The sequence below is a fragment of the Neodiprion virginianus genome, chromosome 4 (genome assembly GCF_021901495.1).
Source record: "Neodiprion virginianus isolate iyNeoVirg1 chromosome 4, iyNeoVirg1.1, whole genome shotgun sequence".
In the NCBI taxonomy this organism is placed as follows: domain Eukaryota; kingdom Metazoa; phylum Arthropoda; class Insecta; order Hymenoptera; family Diprionidae; genus Neodiprion; species Neodiprion virginianus.
Window position 1 is genome coordinate 13,832,495 of NC_060880.1, and position 18,437 is coordinate 13,850,931.

Below are 18,437 nucleotides of genomic sequence, written 5' to 3' on the forward strand. Positions count from 1 at the left end.
CCGCTTTCGTGTGAATGTAAAGATGTCATTTGTTTTTGCAGTGTTGAGAAGGAGGCGTCGAAAAATATCGAGGAAAATGAACGAGAATGTTTTAAAGATGCAATTGTCTCCTCGCGAAGTCTCAATAAGGGGTTCAGAGAACCACCTTCCATCAAGGCTGCATTGCCACAGGTATGATACGTATATGAATAAAAGTTTTTGGAACAAAAAAATAAATTGTCATGCGTTACTTGTTTTTTTCATTTTATAATCATTAAAAATCCCACTACTTAGTTTGCAGCCTGCGTGATGGCAACGTCGTTTCACGTCGCTGTCGGGATAGCCATGGCATATTCTGCAGTTTTAGTTCCACAGCTCGAGAAGAATCAAGAAGACCTTCCCACTACAAAAACCGAAACCTCATGGATGGGTATGGTTTTATATTTAAACAATGCGAAGGCGATGCCAATATGCCTTGTATACAATGTATGTTACAAATAGGAATTGAATTATTACCAGGGGATTGAAATATTAATTACCTCTTATCATCTATATAATTGCTCAGGAACGAAAATACTTATCAATTAATTACGCATAAAAGATTAGATTTCTATCTCATCGCTCCCCAACGGAAACTGCCAATTTAATGTTTGACACAGTTACCGATGTTATCTCACTGTATCACACCACTTTTACCTTGAGAAATGATTCGAGGTGTTTTGTATGTAATATTGAAAGTACTCAACTAATTATTTGTTACAGCCAGCATTGTCGTGCTGAGTGTGCCAATTGGTGCACTGATTGGCGGATTCTTCACTGAAGCTATCGGCAGTCTGAAAACAATTCAGCTTGCTGCAATCCCCAGCACCATTGGTTGGATAATGATTGCGCTAGCTACCAATGTTCCAATGATATTGGTAGGTCGAGTCCTAACCGGATCGGCTTCTGCTATGGGAACGGCTCCAGCTATGGTTTACATCACTGAAGTTGCTGGACCGGAATTCAGGGGATCTCTGCTTGCAGCTGGACCAGGTCTGGCTTCCTTCGGAATGGTCCTATCTTATATTAAGGGTGCATACTTGGACTGGCGCGTTATTGCTTGGATCAGCATTATTTATGCTGCCATACCATTGGTATTATTAATATTTTTACCAGAATCTCCTATGTGGCTTATCGCGAAGGGAAGGCCCGATGCAGCCAAGAAATCCCTCGAATGGTAAGAAAATTCGAACAAGAGTATTGAAATTTGTTCCTTTTCGCTTAGCTATCCAAGTTTTATAATTCTTAAAAAGTCTGGCTTTTCTTGCCACTCCAAAATAGTGATCCAATTATAGTTCAGAATCCTCATGCAACAAATACTGAAAGATAGCATGCAGCAAAAATATGGATTTTGAATTTTTCCTTCCGTTCCAGGATATACAGATTTGCACCAAAAGTAGGCAAAGTCACGGCAGCTGAGGATATGTACAATACAATTTTGAAAGAACATGAAATTAGACTAAGCGAACAACGAAGGAGCAAGCATGAGGGTACAAGTGCTAAGTTACGCTCCTTCCTCAAACCAACCGGTTGGAAACCAATGTTCATTTTGATACTGCTCTTCCTATTCCAACAGTATTCCGGGATCTATATCACTTTGTTCTATGCGGTTACATGGTTTGAGGTTAATATTTACGTTTCATCTGAAACAAGTCTTATCATGAAGCAACATATTTTTAAAAGTATTGCTTTAACGTTTTCAGGAAGCTGAGGTAAATGTAGATCCATACAAAGCGTCGATCTGGGTTGGCTTGACCCGACTCGTTTGTTCAATAGGTAACACTTATTTATTGAGACGATTTAAGAGAAGGATGCTATGTATAACATCGTCTGTCGGCATGGCAATTTTTATGCTGATATCCGGCTATTATACGTATTCTATGAAGATTCAGAAGGTTAACTTAGGAGACTGGGTGAGTTATCATTGGTACACGGTTTTTAGCCTTGAGCACCTCACAGCCGGTCAACTAGAATCGGCTCTTTGTGTAAGCGATAACATTGTCGACTACATGTATTCTTTCAGATACCAGTTGCGTGTTTACTGTTTTACGTTGCCACATCCATGATCGGGATGTTGACGATACCATGGACCATGACGGCGGAGCTGTTTCCAACGGACATCCGAGGTTTAGCTAATTCTATTATTTATTCGATAGGAAATGTTCTAATGTTTGCGGCAGTCCAATCTTACAGAGGTCTCACCGATTTGTTTGGAGGTAGGCATAGGGTCCACATACTTGTAAAATGAGATTTCAAGAGGTAGACTGAAACTGTAAATGTGATATTATTTTCCCAGCAATTAACAACTCTCCTTCTTTCAGGATCACATGGTGTCCAATGGTTCTTTTCTGCAGTCTCACTGGGCACAGCAGTCTTTGTTTATATTATGCTCCCAGAGACTCATGGCAAAAAATTATCAGACATTGAAGAATACTTTGAAAATAACTTTGTGGCAATCGGTTCACAATCGAAAGTAAAGAAGCGAAATGTTCACAAGATCACCAAGCAAGATGCAAATGCAGCCGTGTCTGAACCTCTCAATCCAAAGTCAAAAGAGATGGTATAATGTGTATTATAAATTCGACTGTAGGATATGGTCGAGTAGAGTATGTTTAGAAAATTTATACAAGCGACTCGTATAACAATAATATCAGCGATGACACCATGAACTTCATTGGACAACTATTCAGCTGAGAATGTTTGAAATCACGTTTACAAATCTTACGTATTAATTTAAATTGTTACTTTGTAGATTTTGGTTTTATACTCGAACTAAGATACTTCGTGTAATCTGGCTGATTAACTGTATTGTACGATAGGTCTTACCTCAGATACATATAATTGTATGATAAAATGTTTGTACTTAGCGGCGAGAGAATGACAAAGAATTTGTTGACCGTATATCCATTTTGATATTAGTGAAAAACAATTTAGATCAAGATTTCTTCGAATCAACATTTCTACATATTCGCATACCGTTGCAATAACAAAGCTAGGAGTTAGACAAGATTTTGTAAACACATTCCAGACAAATTCAAACAAATGCAATTAGCGTTGTAAGATGCTAACCATACAAATATATGTATAAATATTTATAGCGTATAGATAGAAGTAATTGACAAACTATTCATTGACTAGAAATTCAAATTCGTCTTTTCAGTGAACACTACACTTGTTATTCATCATTTACTTTTAACTTATAATTTATAACATCTTCAAACATATTTTTGAACATGAACCCGTTGTGACCTCTTTGCTGTAGAAGTGTTACTCGATTTTCTAGTAGCGGCAGGTCAAAGATGTACTGAGTAAATATGGAGAATGGTGCCTTCACTACACGTATCTCAAATCTATTTATTATGTTGAAATGCGAAAGCAACACTAGTTGTTACATAGTTGAAAATTACGCGAATCCGTTGTGTTAAAAAAATTAATTATTGTAAATTGAATTAAAATAAATGTGATATACATGTATTAACGTCTGTGTAGTTTCACGTCAAAGACTATTTATGCTACTGCTTGGAATATTAAATTTGCCTTCGAGGTAGATGCATGAAATCCAATCCGATGGAAATGACTGCAAATCATTTCCGAGTAAGATTCTGATCGATTTATTACGTGATTGATCATCAAACTGATACTATACAAATGAGGTAAGTATGACAATATACATGCACCACGGCACCGTTAATGTAACATTAATAAGTTTAATTTACCGTTCGTTTACAGACACAGCGATACTTTCTAACTTCATTCATTTATTACGTCGTACTAATTCATCGATGTATACGATACGAAATTTGAAATATAATTTATATGAATAGTTTAACAAAGAGAGACAGATCCTAAAGGCACATCAAGACTGCAGTTTACTTTCTAAAGCGTTGTGTAATATCAGATCAGTTATATTGCAATATCTAATTTATGTGATCATTGATTAAGACAAAAAATTTGGGATATGTAATTATTAAGTATAATTGGCAAAGTGAATGCTATAGTTCGTAGCAAAGTGGGAACCACAGTTTAAACCGAGAACTTGGACTTTGCCTGTTACAATTAGTGTGACAATTTGTTAAGTATACTTATTATTCTGTAAATCTTTGCCTAAGATACTGTTGAAGAATAACAAAACGCCTTAGAAATTTTTAAACTGTTTTAAAATTTAATCTCTACTTATAATATGTAAAAACACTCAACAGTCCATTATATTTAATATAATATGCATATATATAACTATAATCTTATCATTTAAAATTTCGTTAACATCAGTTATTAATTGATTACTAGTAGCTATCTGATAGTTGGTTCCAAACAGTATCTGAATTTAGCTAAGAAGCCGAATTTAGTCCATTACAGGAAGATTTTCCTTGTGAACTTTACAATTTTCACCCATTTAAATTATCATCTTTGTTGGAATAGATATAAAATATAACGACAGTGAGCGACAATGACAGAATTTCCAAAACCGATAATTGAAAATAAAGCATAATGTGTATTACGTTTAAATAGTGCAGATTCAACTGTAATGAATCGAATCATCAATCACAGCTTTGTAACAAATTGAGATATTCTATCGTACATTGTTATAAGTATTCTTATTCATTGTTATAAGTACTTTGGCATAAACCGTGTATCTAATATGATTAACCATCAAACAAGTAATATCTTCATTACATTTTTCTGGATCGCCTGGCATCTCATGTGTTATATATTATATAATCTCTATGACTACGAATGACTAGTGTGCAAAAAAAAAACAAAGTCATTGACTTTAGAAATTCGAGCAATTAGCTGATAAAACAAAAGCAATATCAGATTCTCAACGATAAATTACAGAGCTAATTTATGTAGTTCTCAATCAGTGTTCTCTCACTTTGTTTTCCTGACATAAACAACTTATTTCTTATACTTATAAATTATACAAGGTATGTCAGTTATGACGAACTTCCGTTTGTACGTATAGAAGTAGGATAGCTCGGAAGAAAAACAAAATTCAATATACTAAATTTGTGTCCCAATATCAACCCAATGCACATACTCTGCACTGTATGGATGAATTTCCAACGAGGACAAAATTCTTTTTTTTAAATTCAGGACAATGTACAAGTAGAGTAAGATTTTCGCAATTTACTACTTACAGTTTTATAGATTTAATGTAGCTAATAATTGATGACCTGTTGCGACAATCAACGATTTTACATGGTCCGCATGACCTGCTCGACGACAAGCATCTGTGTAGCGCTTGTATGCTGCTTCATCCTCCTTTGGTAGAACTCGGCAGAGTTCATCCAAAGGTAAAGTTTGTGCCAAATACGTCAGTGTGTCTGCAGAAATAACAAATGGATGATTGACATGAAGTGAGTATAGGATAGGTATCGAATACTAACTGAATTTTCTTGATTTACGTTTGCTACCAGATACTTTACCTTTCATTATTTGATCAAAAAAGCACTGTTGAGATTCCTGACCCTCGTCCAGCATTGAGATTTCATTTTGCAGCAATTGAATCAAACATTTCCACTCAGTTTCCTTGGTATATTTATCCTGTGGATTGAATGTGATAAGATTGAGTTTGAGGAAAAAAGTTAATCACATCTGAGTATTAGAGTGTTATTTTCATTTTCTTTCGCATCAAGAACAGATAAATTTAAATAGAGTTTGAGAAGTGATATCTTTTTTCCATGGTTTTCATAATTTAAGCAAACCTTTGCATACTGTAGTACTGCCTGTGGGTATTCTATCATAAGCATCCGTGTAACTATCTCATTGTCGGTTATGCATAGCGATTTTAATGCAAGATGGCCCTCGATTTCTTGGGTCTCCAAAAATTGCTTTACTTCTCGTATGCATTCGGCAGGTAGGTATCCGCTGGCCAGTAAGGCTTGCAGTTTTGGTACTTCGCTACGAATTGATTTGATTACATCACACGTATTGTTTATTTCTTCATGACGCTGTACTCTTTTACACTCTGTTGAGTAGGGGGGTAATTTATTAAGATACAAAGGCCGTTTATTGGCAAACAGGTACGCTTTTTCTTCATTTTGATTACAATCTGTAATGTTTTCTACTGTTTTGTATACTTTCGACTGTGTCAAGTTGCCCAGATATGATCTCACCAGGATTCGGAAGGCTTCCGCAATTGCAAAATCGTTTGCTGTCTTGGTTATCGAACAGCAAGACCGCTCCAACGATTTATCACCGTAGAAACATTGAAAGTATGTTTCTATAAAGAGCTGCAATGCTGCTGCCGCATCATGACCATCCCTCCCAACTCTGGATGGTAAATACTCTAAAAACACTTGCACAACTTGATGCAACGTTAGAATACCATCATCGATAAGCTGGGTCAGAACCTCGGCGAATATTCGTGTTTTCAGTTGCATCAAAATACCGGAGAACTCCGAGAAGGTTGGCACAGCTCGGCTCCGTTTTTTCAAAGCAGTTGAATCGAACAGAAGGTGCCAATGCTCGAGGACCATCTTCTCAACGAAAACTTCTGATATTGGTGCCAATACTTCCTTGGCCACTTCTTGTTTCTCTGACTGCAGGTACAGCAGCACGGTTGCCAATCTTGCGCAGTCGCTAGATACCTGTTTCGATAAAACATTAATCAATTTGTCAGTCGCGTATTCTCTCAATATCGAACTTCTCAGTATCAAAATTGACAATTCTTCGACACTTTCTGAACTTAATAAGTCTACTACATTGTGAGTTTGGAAAAGGGCATCCGCTTCGGGTCCGCTTCTCATGTTTGCTAAGCTTTCACTCAGATATCTGACCAAACCAGGAGCATTGGCTGTTGATTTCCTTGAAATAATCTCTGCAGTTCTTATCTGGGACATTCTGTAATAAGGAATACTCAATTCCCATTCTGTTTGTAAATCAGAATTGACATAGAAATCCCCCAACAAGGCGCACGACTGGCTGTATAAGCTCTCTATCCTAGAATCTGGGACATCTTGACTAATATTTGACGTATCCGTAATGGATGTACCAGTGAATCGCTTAACTTCTTTAGACAATCTCAGTATTGTGTGTGCTTCGCCGAGCAGGTGCCTGTACGTAATTGGGCTGGAGTTTTTGTGATGTTTAGCAGTGTTCAAAAAATCCAAGTACAAATTTTCAGAGCTTGGTAAATTCAAAGAGTACAAAGTCCAGGAGTTTTCTGCTCTGGCTAGAAGAACGAGACAACTACTGGTATACAATAAGTTTTGCATTCCCAAAAATGGGTGCAGGCCAATCAGGCAGACAGGCTCCGATACACTGGGGCATGAGATTTTGTAGTTATCGATGTAGTTTAAACTTCTAGCTATGTGGTGGGACAACCGTAAAGTATAGGACTCGAGTCCAGCTTCGGTGAGCGCGTGAAGGACAGTGTTTTCCAAAGCAATATGACGAACGGGTGCAGTGAATGGATAGGTTGTCAAGCAAGTCGGATTGGAATCCTCACAGTTTGTTGCCGCAAAGTGGTAGACATATCCCTCTTGAGTGGTACAGATAATACATGTAATACCATGAAGATATTTAAACTTATCGGACCTGAGTATAGACTTCTTTAAGCAGAGACTGTTGCACTCCCTTTTTAGGTACAGAGGTTTTAATTCAAGACAAGTAAATATCTCTGACTCCCCATCATAGTTTGAGTTCTTGGGTTGGTTCGATATTTTTATACGGAGTAAATTTTTCACTGCATAATTTTCTGACCAACCGTCGTCCGGTGATGTTGTTTTTATCACAACGTCCATGTTGCTTGGATTCAATATAAACGGATTCAAGGTGTGTCCAGGACTTGCTCTCTCCAAGCTTATAGACGGTAGATTAACGGTAAATGGAAGTGAATTCGTTTCCACGATGCCCCGTGATGCTAGCCTTTGTAATTCATTGTGTTCGTTGCATACCAATCTTTCCCAATCTATGTACGGGTTGGAAATAATTTTGGATCGTACCTTGTTAGGACCCAGCCTAGAGCGGAGTAATTTATTGTTATTCAAGTTCTGGTCTACATTCACTTTTGTGCTATCCCGAGGGGATAATTTTAATCTAGAATCGCTAGTTACCAGAGAATTCAAATCAAGGCTAACAGCACCGGATTGTTCATGCCCTCTATAAGTAGTTTTGAAATTTAAATTCTCAATTGAACGAGGAGATGAATCCTGTTGTCCGGAACTTGATGTCTTCTCAGTTTTATCCAGTGAAGAAAAATTTGTAGATATCGAAGTTTTGTCAACTGAAGACGAATTCGTTGAGGCAATAGAACTGAGCTGATCAATGTCATCGTACATTGGATTCGTTAGGCGAAAGGCGAGGAAGTGCGTTGAATTCAATATGCAAATGAAATCTTCTGTGATTTCCATTCGAGTAGGAGAAAAACTGAAGCCCAAAGACCAGGGCCTTGCCTCAAAGTCTATAAATTTTAATTTCGAAGTTTGCTGAGTCTCTACCTTAAACTCGTGAAGAATAGCGCTACAGCCAATTGCAACAAGTAGGTTTCCTGTCATCTGACAGCATGCTATAACCGTTGGCTGACCGTTGAGAGGCAATTCTATCATCTCCAGACTATTCATAGGACGGTTTAAGCTCGGTGTTACTCTGCCTGCTATTCTTGCTCGCATGGCATGTCCTTGACTTTCTACTAGTGCCCAATTAACATAAACTCTTACAAAGTAGCTAGTCGTAAGACCATCTCTTGATGTTTTTGATTCCAGAGTTGCGACATAATCGCCTGTTGTGCAGTGGAGGATTTGACATACCAAATCGACAGTTGGAAATACTGTGAGAAGTTTCAGGTCAGACGTTTTGAGATCATGAACCTCGACACAATGGGTTGGTAATGCCAACAACAATAATTCTCCGTGAAGATTACATGCTACACACGATGCAGTGGGCTCTTCTATTGTGGCCACGTTCTGGCTCAAAAAATTATGCACTGGAATCACACGTACCATTTTTAATTCTGATGTGTTAATTATTCTTGGGAAATGGCTTCAGTTGATTTTGAATTACATTAAGCGTAACTTTTTGTCACAGATAAGACTGAGTAGATGGATTAAAAATTCGCTTTTGGGTGTGACTGAACTCCTTTTTTCGTTGTGGTGCGTCAGGTGTGTTATTAATTACTCGTGAGCACGGCTTGCATGACGTACAGAACTGGGAAGGGCTTAAACATCAGTTAAATTGCGATCCGCGTAGTCTGTGTTCGTATTATTTTTTTGTAACTTCACAAGATTATATTACCAGTTATTCTCTACAAAGGGGAGATTGCAGATCATCACGTTGAACTGAACACATGCCGTGAGAAATGCAGTTTTAAACATACAAATACGGAGATCCGAATTGAAATAATTTTCCATGCTGTTTTCATCGAGCTGTCAAGTGACGGATGGTTCCAAATCGTGACTGAGAACTGAGGCAAATGGGAAGCCGCAGAATTGAGAATCATCTGATGATAAAGAAAAACTACAGCATACGACATTATCGTCAGAGCCGCAATGAGCCGCATTCTATTGGCGCAAATAAATTTGAGCATCCCGCACGTGCTCGTAGATATACGGTACGAATTAATATAAATAAATAGCAAAATATAAATCGTAACAACTTTTAAGCATGTAAATAATAACTTTCGTTACGTGCATTTTCGGCTTTTGAAGTAAACCAGCGGAACTAAACGTGAGACACAACGCGTTTATAGAAAGAATTGAACGAATGCGAGGACAATACGGCGGTATTTCTGGCGGTAATTGAAATATACATCACTTGAAGTTTCTGGTGAAGCGCAGCCGTTGTGACTTATATTGACTCTTCTGATGATGCCTCAAATAAAGGATTCCGATAGAACAATTGGCGGTCATAGCTTGTGGTTATAATAGAGACAATATTCTTATCACTTATTTCATGTCCATTTTTTTTAATATTGAACTTTCCAATATACTTTAGTTCTTTTTTTTTTTTTGCTACTTCTGACAGTATACTAATATGTATCATCAAAACTCACAAGTGATTAATACGTTGCAGGAAAATCACTCCTGCAAGCTTATAAATTATAGATAAATTGTACGCTTTTGGGGTTGCTCTCCACACTTTCAATGATTATAGTTTCGATAGCTCGCGAAATGGCATATCGAGTAATTAATGGTAAGATTGACTTTGCAAATATAATTTACAGGTATGTGCCATGTAGAAGATTATTCGAGTACGGATAACAGGTTTCGATTTGTATACGAACCTTTTTTTAAACTGCACATACAATTTGAATATCCTAACATGTTTCCTTCAATGATCCACAAATTGTAAAGTTTAGGAGCGGACAGATAGGCAAAGACGCGTGGCCTGCGATCTTTTAGGTTCCAGGGATAGCGTGGGTCATTCAGCTTTTATCACTAACTGTCTCGGCATGGAGAAGGCCGAAAGTAGATGCAACGATAGTATTTGGTAGTTCAGAAATGCGACGTATGCTAAATTGTGGAACACAAGTTTTAGCGATTGAGCGTTAATTTCATAGAGTGAAACTGAGCAAAACGGAGCGGAATATCCCACTAGATACGTAATTTATATTCAATCATTGACGTAATATCTTTGATAATCTTTACTCGAATAAAATTTTACACCAAGAACTGCTTGAATATTTAGATAATGGAACATTATCTTTTTTATTCTTATCGATACTTTTGCAAAAAATGCAGAATTGACCATTGACTTATCATTGTACATTTTGAATGAATCACAAAGCATGATTATGAAATTTATTTGATGATTCATTTGCTGGTTAGTGATTCATAAGTGATAGGAATCTGTGTCTCCAATAGTTTGAAAGATGACGTTAATAATTATTAAATAGGCAGTTGCCATCTTAGATGCTGATATTTATACGAACCTTTTTTACCATGGTCACATTTCGCAGGATAAAAGCTGTGTGAACCACAATGTGTAAATTTATTACTGACTGCCACAGGATGATTGGATATGAATGATTCAGGAAGATATCAGGATTAATGTAGGGATCTCCGAGTACCAGTGTGGAGCAATCCTGTGAAATTTGTGTACCATATTAGATGCTAGAAAGTAAAAAATGCACGTTATAATTACGTGTGTCTAATTGGCTACGACGGAGTTGAGATATCACACGCGATGGCTTTTCTATAAATTAATAGCTGTTTACTCCAATGTGTCATTAAATTGTTATTCTGACGTGACAACTGATATTTATTTACTCTCAGGTTTTACTTACGATAATTAATTACAGGATTTACAGTTAAAAAAATATCCACTAATCAAAAAAATATACAAAACTTCTAAACTCGAATTAGACCTTCGCGTTACCATCGAATATTTTGATTCAATTGTGCGATACTAATGGATATTAAAGCAATCGACGATAGAAAAAACCAATTCCAGTAGACAGTATCTCTAGGAATAGAGAAAAATCACATCCGTTCCTTCACCATCTATTCACTTATCACATAATGATGTGTTTCGTATTCAAGTATCACTGTACTTCAACAAAGAATTTAATTTTGCATCGGATATTTGGAACAAATTTCGCATGATTCTAATTTCCATTTTAACGTCTCAGAATATGAACACATGAATACAAATTATGATGATACGTCAAATGCCATAATGCGAGTCAATGGTCAGATGTACTTCGTGAATTTGCATTTTGTTCAAAGTATAAGTCCGAACTGTAAGGAATGCCTTTATCCGAGATAAATTAAAGTGTAATGGGAAATGGTAAATCGATAAATGAAGGCTTTGAAAAACTGAAAGAGATTAATATGAAAAACGTAACGAAAAAGTGCTGGATTGCGAGATTTTACAGTGGTTTTAGAATTATTTCTAGACACATTTCAATGAAATTATTCCTTCGAATATACTTGTCAATATCGATAGATATATTTCAATACAAGCACTTGATCGTCTTCAATGTTCAAATATAAAACCTTCAAGCGGATAAGTTTTCAAGTATACATATTACTAGCTACTGACCCTATAAAGTATATTCCTTCGTAGTATTCCGACGTATTTGGTATCCAATACACTTTTCCATATTGTACTATTAGCGCTCATGATCTCTCATAACAGTAGTAGCACATAAAAAAAAACCGTGTGTAAGGATCAGCAAACGACGATTGTCGTCTGTTCGCTGCTGTTGGATGAAAATAATTTAATACTTTCGGCAGTCCAATGCAGTAACGCTCCTTGGCAAACAACACTCCACACGTACGGAATGAAAAATTCTTCTGGTTGTTCCTCTTCCACGTACTTAAACTTCAATTCCGGAAATTTCTAAAAAGAAGCATGGCCGAAGAATAATCCTACCATATTATACATTGGAGTAATGATGTAAATATTAGATGGTCTCTCAAATTTACCCTCATTCGGTCTTTCGGCCATTGAGTAGTCCCTTGTTCTATGGTTGCTAACACCTGACTAACGCCAATATGCGACTGATCTCTTTGTTCTAATTTGTAAGAGAAAAAGTTGATCACCTATAAGAGAACGGAAAGACGAAATCGATTGTTTAGTCAACAATTTGAAAATGAGAAGAGATTTATAAACTTTATATAACAATCATATTCATAAAAACTTACAGAGTCTATATTTTGAACGATATCTTGAAAGGCTGAATGCATTCGGAAAGGTTGAAATACATCCTTTTTGTAAAGAAGAGTATAGACGACATTAGGATTGTGAGAAAGCTGGTACGTTAAACAACTGTTTATAATTTCTAACACCATTCTCAGTACTTCTTCAAGAACTGTCAAGTCTTGAATCTGAAAAATCATTACAGTACAACTGGTTGTATTTTCCAGATTTAATATATGGCATAGAAGTGAGTTATCATATTTCTCATTGATGTGTTACTTGCCATGTCCGAACTGACTACATTTCCATTCACGTTCACAACAGCGCTGTCAGCATTTCCCGATTGCATATGTATATTTGATTCCAGTCTTGCATATTTTTTTGCCAGTGTTTCGAATAAGCTTAATAACCTCTGACTAACATACGGATGCAAGGACCTGAACTGAGCTGACATGTTGGCCAAAGCCGCCAAACAATTAGTATGAAGATATTTGTCCTAATAAGTGTTTAAATTCCTTGAGTTTATTACAAGTATTCGCAATTACTTATTACAAGAAATGATCTAGGTAAGAATGATTATATTATCTATTTGAAATTAATAACTCACTCTCATTTTCAGCATATTGTATTGTATGGTTCGAATGACTACTAGAACCAACAATCCTCCTAGTGAAATTTCACTTATAGATCGCTCCGTATACCACGTCACACCTCTCAACATCTAAGTACATAACCCAAGTATTAATATCGAGAACAGAATCGCAATGAAAAATACATTCATTATTTAAATATACTCACAATTTCATGTACGTTTTTGTTAAATGTATCATCTTCGCTGAGTATTAGCAAAATTATTAAGGACATGTATATGTGATGAGATGTGTTATCAGGGGCATGATACAATATTTGTAGTATCGGTATCACCTAGAAAAAGGTTTATTAAACATTACTTTTCGTTAATAATGTTATGGTACTAACAATGAAGTTGAAATCATTTCCAATAAATGTTTTACATTATTTATGCTCACCAGTAACTGTATGTCTGCCCTTTTCATAATATATGCTTTAACTGTTGGATTTCGATGCAACAACATGTAAAGTAGCAACGTTGTTTCATCCGTATTCGGAACTTTGCAAATAGTAGTATACAACTCATCTAGATTAAATTTAAAGGACATTGCTGCTTTCGCCGGTGTCACAGTACAGTCATCTACTAAGAAAAAATGTTAATTTGATGAATTGGTAGTGGAATTTCTTTGATAATTTATTCAAATGAAATACCTTGAGAGTCTGTGAAAGTATATAATGCATCTCTGTATGGATTATGAGTTGCCGTACAGTGGTTTGTGAGAACCAACAGTAACAGAAGCGATTGACTAGCAAGTGGAGTTTCTGTATCACGTTGTCGTTCCTCATCCTCCGTCGTACCAACATTCGAAACTTGTACGTTTTTTGAATTTTTTGCCATGCCCATTGTGATAACATTCCATAAGCCAGCTAAAATGTGTTTTCTTACTACACCTGATGGTCAATACTTGTTTCAGATTAGTGTTGTATAACATAGTTGCATAGATACTAGTGTTAGCCTTTCCCCAAATTTATAATAAAGTGATGAAATTCCTCCTCTAAAATCGAACTTATTATTTTGTAATTTACCTGCAATACTTAGGACTAATCCTCCTCCATTTTGCTGTGTAAGCAAACCAGGAGGTGCATGATCTTGTCGAACAAAATTATGCAAAAGAGTATAGACCATTATTGAAGCATGCGCGCTTTGATCCTCATGCATAGCTATTTTGTATACACTACTGTATTCTGCTGGAGTTTGGGAAAATAACTGTACAGATAGTAATACTAGCAAGCAGTTTACTGCTTCTAGGTGTACGACATACGTAAATTCCCTGAGAAAGAAAATATACATGAAATCAACTTCAAGTATACAGAATATTCCTATTTGTGTATGGTAATTGTACAGTCAAGAAAGTTACACCACAAAATCCACTGAAAACTACTCACGATAAGGGTACATCGATAATAGTTTCTACCAAGGCCTCGAAGAACGATTCAAGCCTAGAAACTGAACTTTCAGGTGCATTAGTCCGCTGCGGCATAGATTCGACATGCCGAATCATTTCCTCCTCGCCAACCGTTTCCAATAAATATTTTAGTACACATCGTATTGCAAAGAGTGCATTGTACGTTTGCCAAGCAAACATTATGCTGCGTTAAAAAAGAATGATCGCAGGTATGAGGTAAGGTATAATTGCGAAAACGTAAAGAACAATCTTTGAGTAAACTTTGATGGAAACTCTTTGAAAATGTAGTGACTTTTTGTTTTCTATTCTCACTTTTGGTCCTGAGAAGCTGCAAGCAATTCCGTAGTTCGTTGTAAAAATACTTGTATGAGACTGCCAAAGTTTCCTGTGTTAAGGTTATTGGCAAGTAACTGCTGACACGTTGTGTCCAGCCTTGAATCGAGTTCAATTTGATCATTTCTAGTCACCGGGGGACGGATGTTGTATGATAAAAATCTATTCCAGAATTGATCACTCGGGGAAATAGCTTCTTTTCCAGAAAATTTAATGAGGAATTTGTTTTTGGAGAGGTCCTCGTATCGACTTGGTGTCGTACCCATTGCTTCACTCGTAGCTCACCTAAAATAGTATGAGAATGTAATGATATTCAACAGGTAGATATGCCAGCAAGTAAGAAAACTGCGATGCGTCATCATCACTTAACTTACAGTAACTTACCTTTCGAAGGCAATTATCTCTGCAAATCGTAAGTCTCGTGTGCATGGCAATGCTGCTCGAGCTTATGCCACTATTTAGAAGCTCAATATGTTTTGAGACGTTTTCTCAAAACATTTCAATGGCCAACGGTTTTTTGAAACGATGTCTACGCTGCAAGAAGCTGTGTGATCAGTAAGAATGCTGTTGTGTGTAAGTAATTTTCACATTCACAGCATGCAAGTGATGGGTAAATTAGAATTAAAGCAACGCTCAAAGCTGTATGAATGGTGGTGAAATTTTCTAACAAACAGCGTAGCAATATGTGCTCGCAAATAGATCAAAGTGATCGATCATTTGTTAGTGAACAAATGGTTCATAAATTTCCATTGAGTGTAGGAGATAACAAATTGCAAGCCAGTGTGAGAAAGACTGAGGAAAATGTGTAGGTTAAAAATAAGTAACCTATACGGACTTGACGAATAAACATTACTATCTTGAAATACCGAATGTTAATTCCAATTCAGCGACGATAAATCCAATATGTATCGATCATATGCCGTCTCGTTTTTAGGCAATAATGGTGACCCTATTTATAAACCACTTACAAAATAACATCAATCAGGAGGAACATTTAATACGCAGGGCATGACAGACAGTAGACAGCAGGAGTAGTATGGTTAAAAAAAAACTTGACAACTCACAACAGTGCCGTCAGATCCGATCACGATCCGATCGATATTCGAGATATACTGCAGTAAAAAGCAATTCGAGTGAAATCGACAAAATTCGCGGTCACACGGTGGTCGCTAGTCGTCGAACCACTTTACAACTCATATAGGCCATGAATCGTGCTACACAACGCGGTGCCATATGAAACAGCGGAATCGTCAAGCAGTTTGTTGGCATGTGTACTTCTTTAATTATTAATAAAATCATATCTAGCAAATGAAACAAATTAATTAAGTTGAACTTGGCCTATCGTTAGTGATTAAACATATAATTGCTTTTCTAAAAATTTAGATTAACAATTAAAATACTAGTTTTCGTATCATTCGTACAAACTCTTTAGTAATTGATAATCTAGAAGTCTTATTATCATGGACCTTCAGCGTTGTTGCGTCTAATAGTGTAAATTAGGAGTGTAGAGTACTACATTTATATATATACTCTTGAATTATTTGTAGTGGTATTGATTAGTATTCACAAAACTGATCAACTGCCCGTATTAGAGTAAGCAAAACACACAAATTACAAAGGATCATCCTAATAACGTAAGAAGGGATACTACGGTTATTTACAACTAAATATTACCAAACACCCTGTATATAGTAAAATAATTACATTTTTCGCCGAGGTAGTCTTCCACAGACAATTTCATAATTTATGTAAATCTTTTTCATTCGATTTAATGCGTGAAAAGATGTATAAAGACTGCCAGTCTAATGCTAGTGTTTTGCATTACAACAAAACACGGAATACGGATTGTGATTGGATTGTGTTCCGAAACCGATACACAGCATCTGGTGATAGAAGCTGTTGTGATTTCGACCTTAAAATCCCTAACTTACCGACAATTGAGCTACTTTTCCATTTCAGGTTGGCAAATCTTTCCGTTCGAATCTCCCGGGAAGTCATCGTCGCGTGTGTCTAACTTCATACGTTAACTGAAGATGTGTGTATCGGCTTCGGAACACTGTGACGTCGAACGGTACCTGGTGGAAATTTCCAGATGCTAGACACCGGAATCGTTCACACAACTACAGTTAGACTCACATCAGTAGTTTGGGTCACCAATTACCGATAAAGTATTGAAATACACCGGACAACGGGCATTCTGTCGCTCTAATCGAACGAACCGAGGAAGGAGTAATTATTGGATAAAAGATTTAATTAATTGGCTTACCTTTTGAGAATAATCTGGATATGATGACTTGCAGCGTAGATTGGTGAGAGGATTTAACGGAATGACTGATTTTAATATATTTGGATACTTTGATTAACTTGGATTTATTTTATAAGTTCAATATTTCAAGTCACAAAAACGGAGTTACTTACAAGGAAACGTTTTCAGGTGTCCCCCTCCGATTTCGATGAAACTCTGGTATGTTATAGAGGGTCAAAATCGATGACATACGTATTTTTTTTTATCGGCCCAAACTCATTTTAAAGGGGTGAAAAACCCCTCCAAAGTTGACCACCTCCCAAGATGATTTTTCTGTTTTGCATACAAGGAGGGGATTTTGATAACTAATAATAATAGTAATAAATACCTTGTCAAAAGTGATGAAAAACACACTTCGAATATTCTCAAGAACTCTTTATTTTAGGGGTTAACTTGTATATACAAAGTTCATTTTTTACATTAGAAACAAGATGTTCATCAGAACTCAATGAATCCAACAGCACTGTGAAGAGCATGCAAGAATACAGAATACGTGCTTTCGATTTTTTCCCAAAAACTGAATTCTTATCGACTTTTTTCCTAATATTGCGGATTATGTCTAGTATTTAGCCATGAATCATTGAATAACATTGTTCGAGGCTGTACCGGAACAAGATGACGAATCTGGTGGTAGAAACCAAGAGGACGACCCGATGATCGGTCGCCGTTTTTATAGGTGTCGATCGTTGCGCAGAACGATCCCCTTCTTTAGATTTTGTCAAATTTTGTGCACTTTCCCCTTTTTCTAGGAATTACAATTAGGGCACGACATTTTCGCCGTATGCACGCCTGTAATCTTAGTTCTTTAGCCATTACTATATTGCAAGCTTTTACATATGGTATAACGCTGCACTGATGCGGTGGTGTAGGTGCAGGGTCGTTGCTCTGTAATTTTCCATTCTGCGTGGGCTTTGGTGTTGGGGCAGCAAGCCCCCGTTGGCCCCTCGGCTACCGTGCTTCTTTCCCCCTATGGGCGTTAGGACTCGAGCCGATTTTAGCAGCTATTTCCTAATATGGTAATCGCAGTGCGTATGCGCTAATGGTGACCCATGTTTCGTGGTGTATTTTAGTGCCATGTGCATTTTCGGGTTCACGATGCGCTGAATTCTAGTTCCTGTTTACTTCTTAAATATTCTTACTATCCTGTTCGTTACAAAGTCTGT

General features: G+C 36.7%; 3 protein-coding genes across 17 annotated transcripts in view; 1 reads left to right on the forward strand and 2 right to left on the reverse strand.

Annotated features, from left to right (window-relative positions):
* LOC124303809 (facilitated trehalose transporter Tret1-like) overlaps positions 1-3,492 on the forward strand; it is a 22,852-nt gene extending 19,360 nt beyond the window's left edge. For all 3 annotated transcript variants that reach the window (XM_046761504.1, XM_046761502.1, XM_046761503.1), the window contains 7 exons: positions 42-171; positions 274-409; positions 742-1,195; positions 1,393-1,642; positions 1,722-1,931; positions 2,042-2,234; positions 2,340-3,492. In XM_046761504.1, the coding sequence (XP_046617460.1) occupies positions 42-171; positions 274-409; positions 742-1,195; positions 1,393-1,642; positions 1,722-1,931; positions 2,042-2,234; positions 2,340-2,584 (1,618 nt within the window). In that variant the 3' untranslated portion in view covers positions 2,585-3,492. The remainder of the gene's footprint in view (positions 1-41; positions 172-273; positions 410-741; positions 1,196-1,392; positions 1,643-1,721; positions 1,932-2,041; positions 2,235-2,339) is intronic.
* LOC124303807 (Hermansky-Pudlak syndrome 3 protein) lies at positions 3,258-17,081 on the reverse strand. 2 transcript variants are annotated; one of them, XM_046761487.1, is made up of 4 exons: positions 17,027-17,081; positions 5,724-8,422; positions 5,445-5,562; positions 3,258-5,342 (listed from the first exon to the last, which is right to left on the reverse strand). In XM_046761487.1, the coding sequence occupies exons 2-4, from the start codon at positions 8,370-8,372 to the stop codon at positions 5,161-5,163; spliced, it is 2,949 nt and encodes a 982-aa protein (XP_046617443.1). In that variant the 5' UTR covers positions 8,373-8,422; positions 17,027-17,081; the 3' UTR covers positions 3,258-5,160. The 2 variants fall into 2 exon arrangements, with proteins under 2 accessions (XP_046617443.1, XP_046617442.1); XM_046761486.1 differs by lacking the exon at positions 17,027-17,081 and having other exon boundaries at positions 5,724-9,518.
* On the reverse strand, positions 10,577-16,119 carry LOC124303808 (dymeclin). Of its 12 annotated transcripts, none has more exons than XM_046761497.1 (13): positions 16,034-16,119; positions 15,354-15,503; positions 14,949-15,254; positions 14,617-14,820; positions 14,257-14,501; positions 13,882-14,121; positions 13,629-13,813; positions 13,399-13,524; positions 13,208-13,321; positions 12,884-13,096; positions 12,606-12,788; positions 12,387-12,503; positions 10,577-12,300 (listed from the first exon to the last, which is right to left on the reverse strand). In XM_046761497.1, the coding sequence occupies exons 3-13, from the start codon at positions 15,233-15,235 to the stop codon at positions 12,130-12,132; spliced, it is 2,085 nt and encodes a 694-aa protein (XP_046617453.1). In that variant the 5' UTR covers positions 15,236-15,254; positions 15,354-15,503; positions 16,034-16,119; the 3' UTR covers positions 10,577-12,129. The 12 variants fall into 12 exon arrangements, with proteins under 12 accessions (XP_046617453.1, XP_046617449.1, XP_046617457.1 ...); XM_046761493.1 differs by having other exon boundaries at positions 15,354-15,513; positions 16,034-16,110; XM_046761501.1 differs by having other exon boundaries at positions 13,629-13,810; positions 13,882-14,097; positions 15,938-16,087.
* Positions 17,082-18,437: the final 1,356 nt, after the last annotated feature.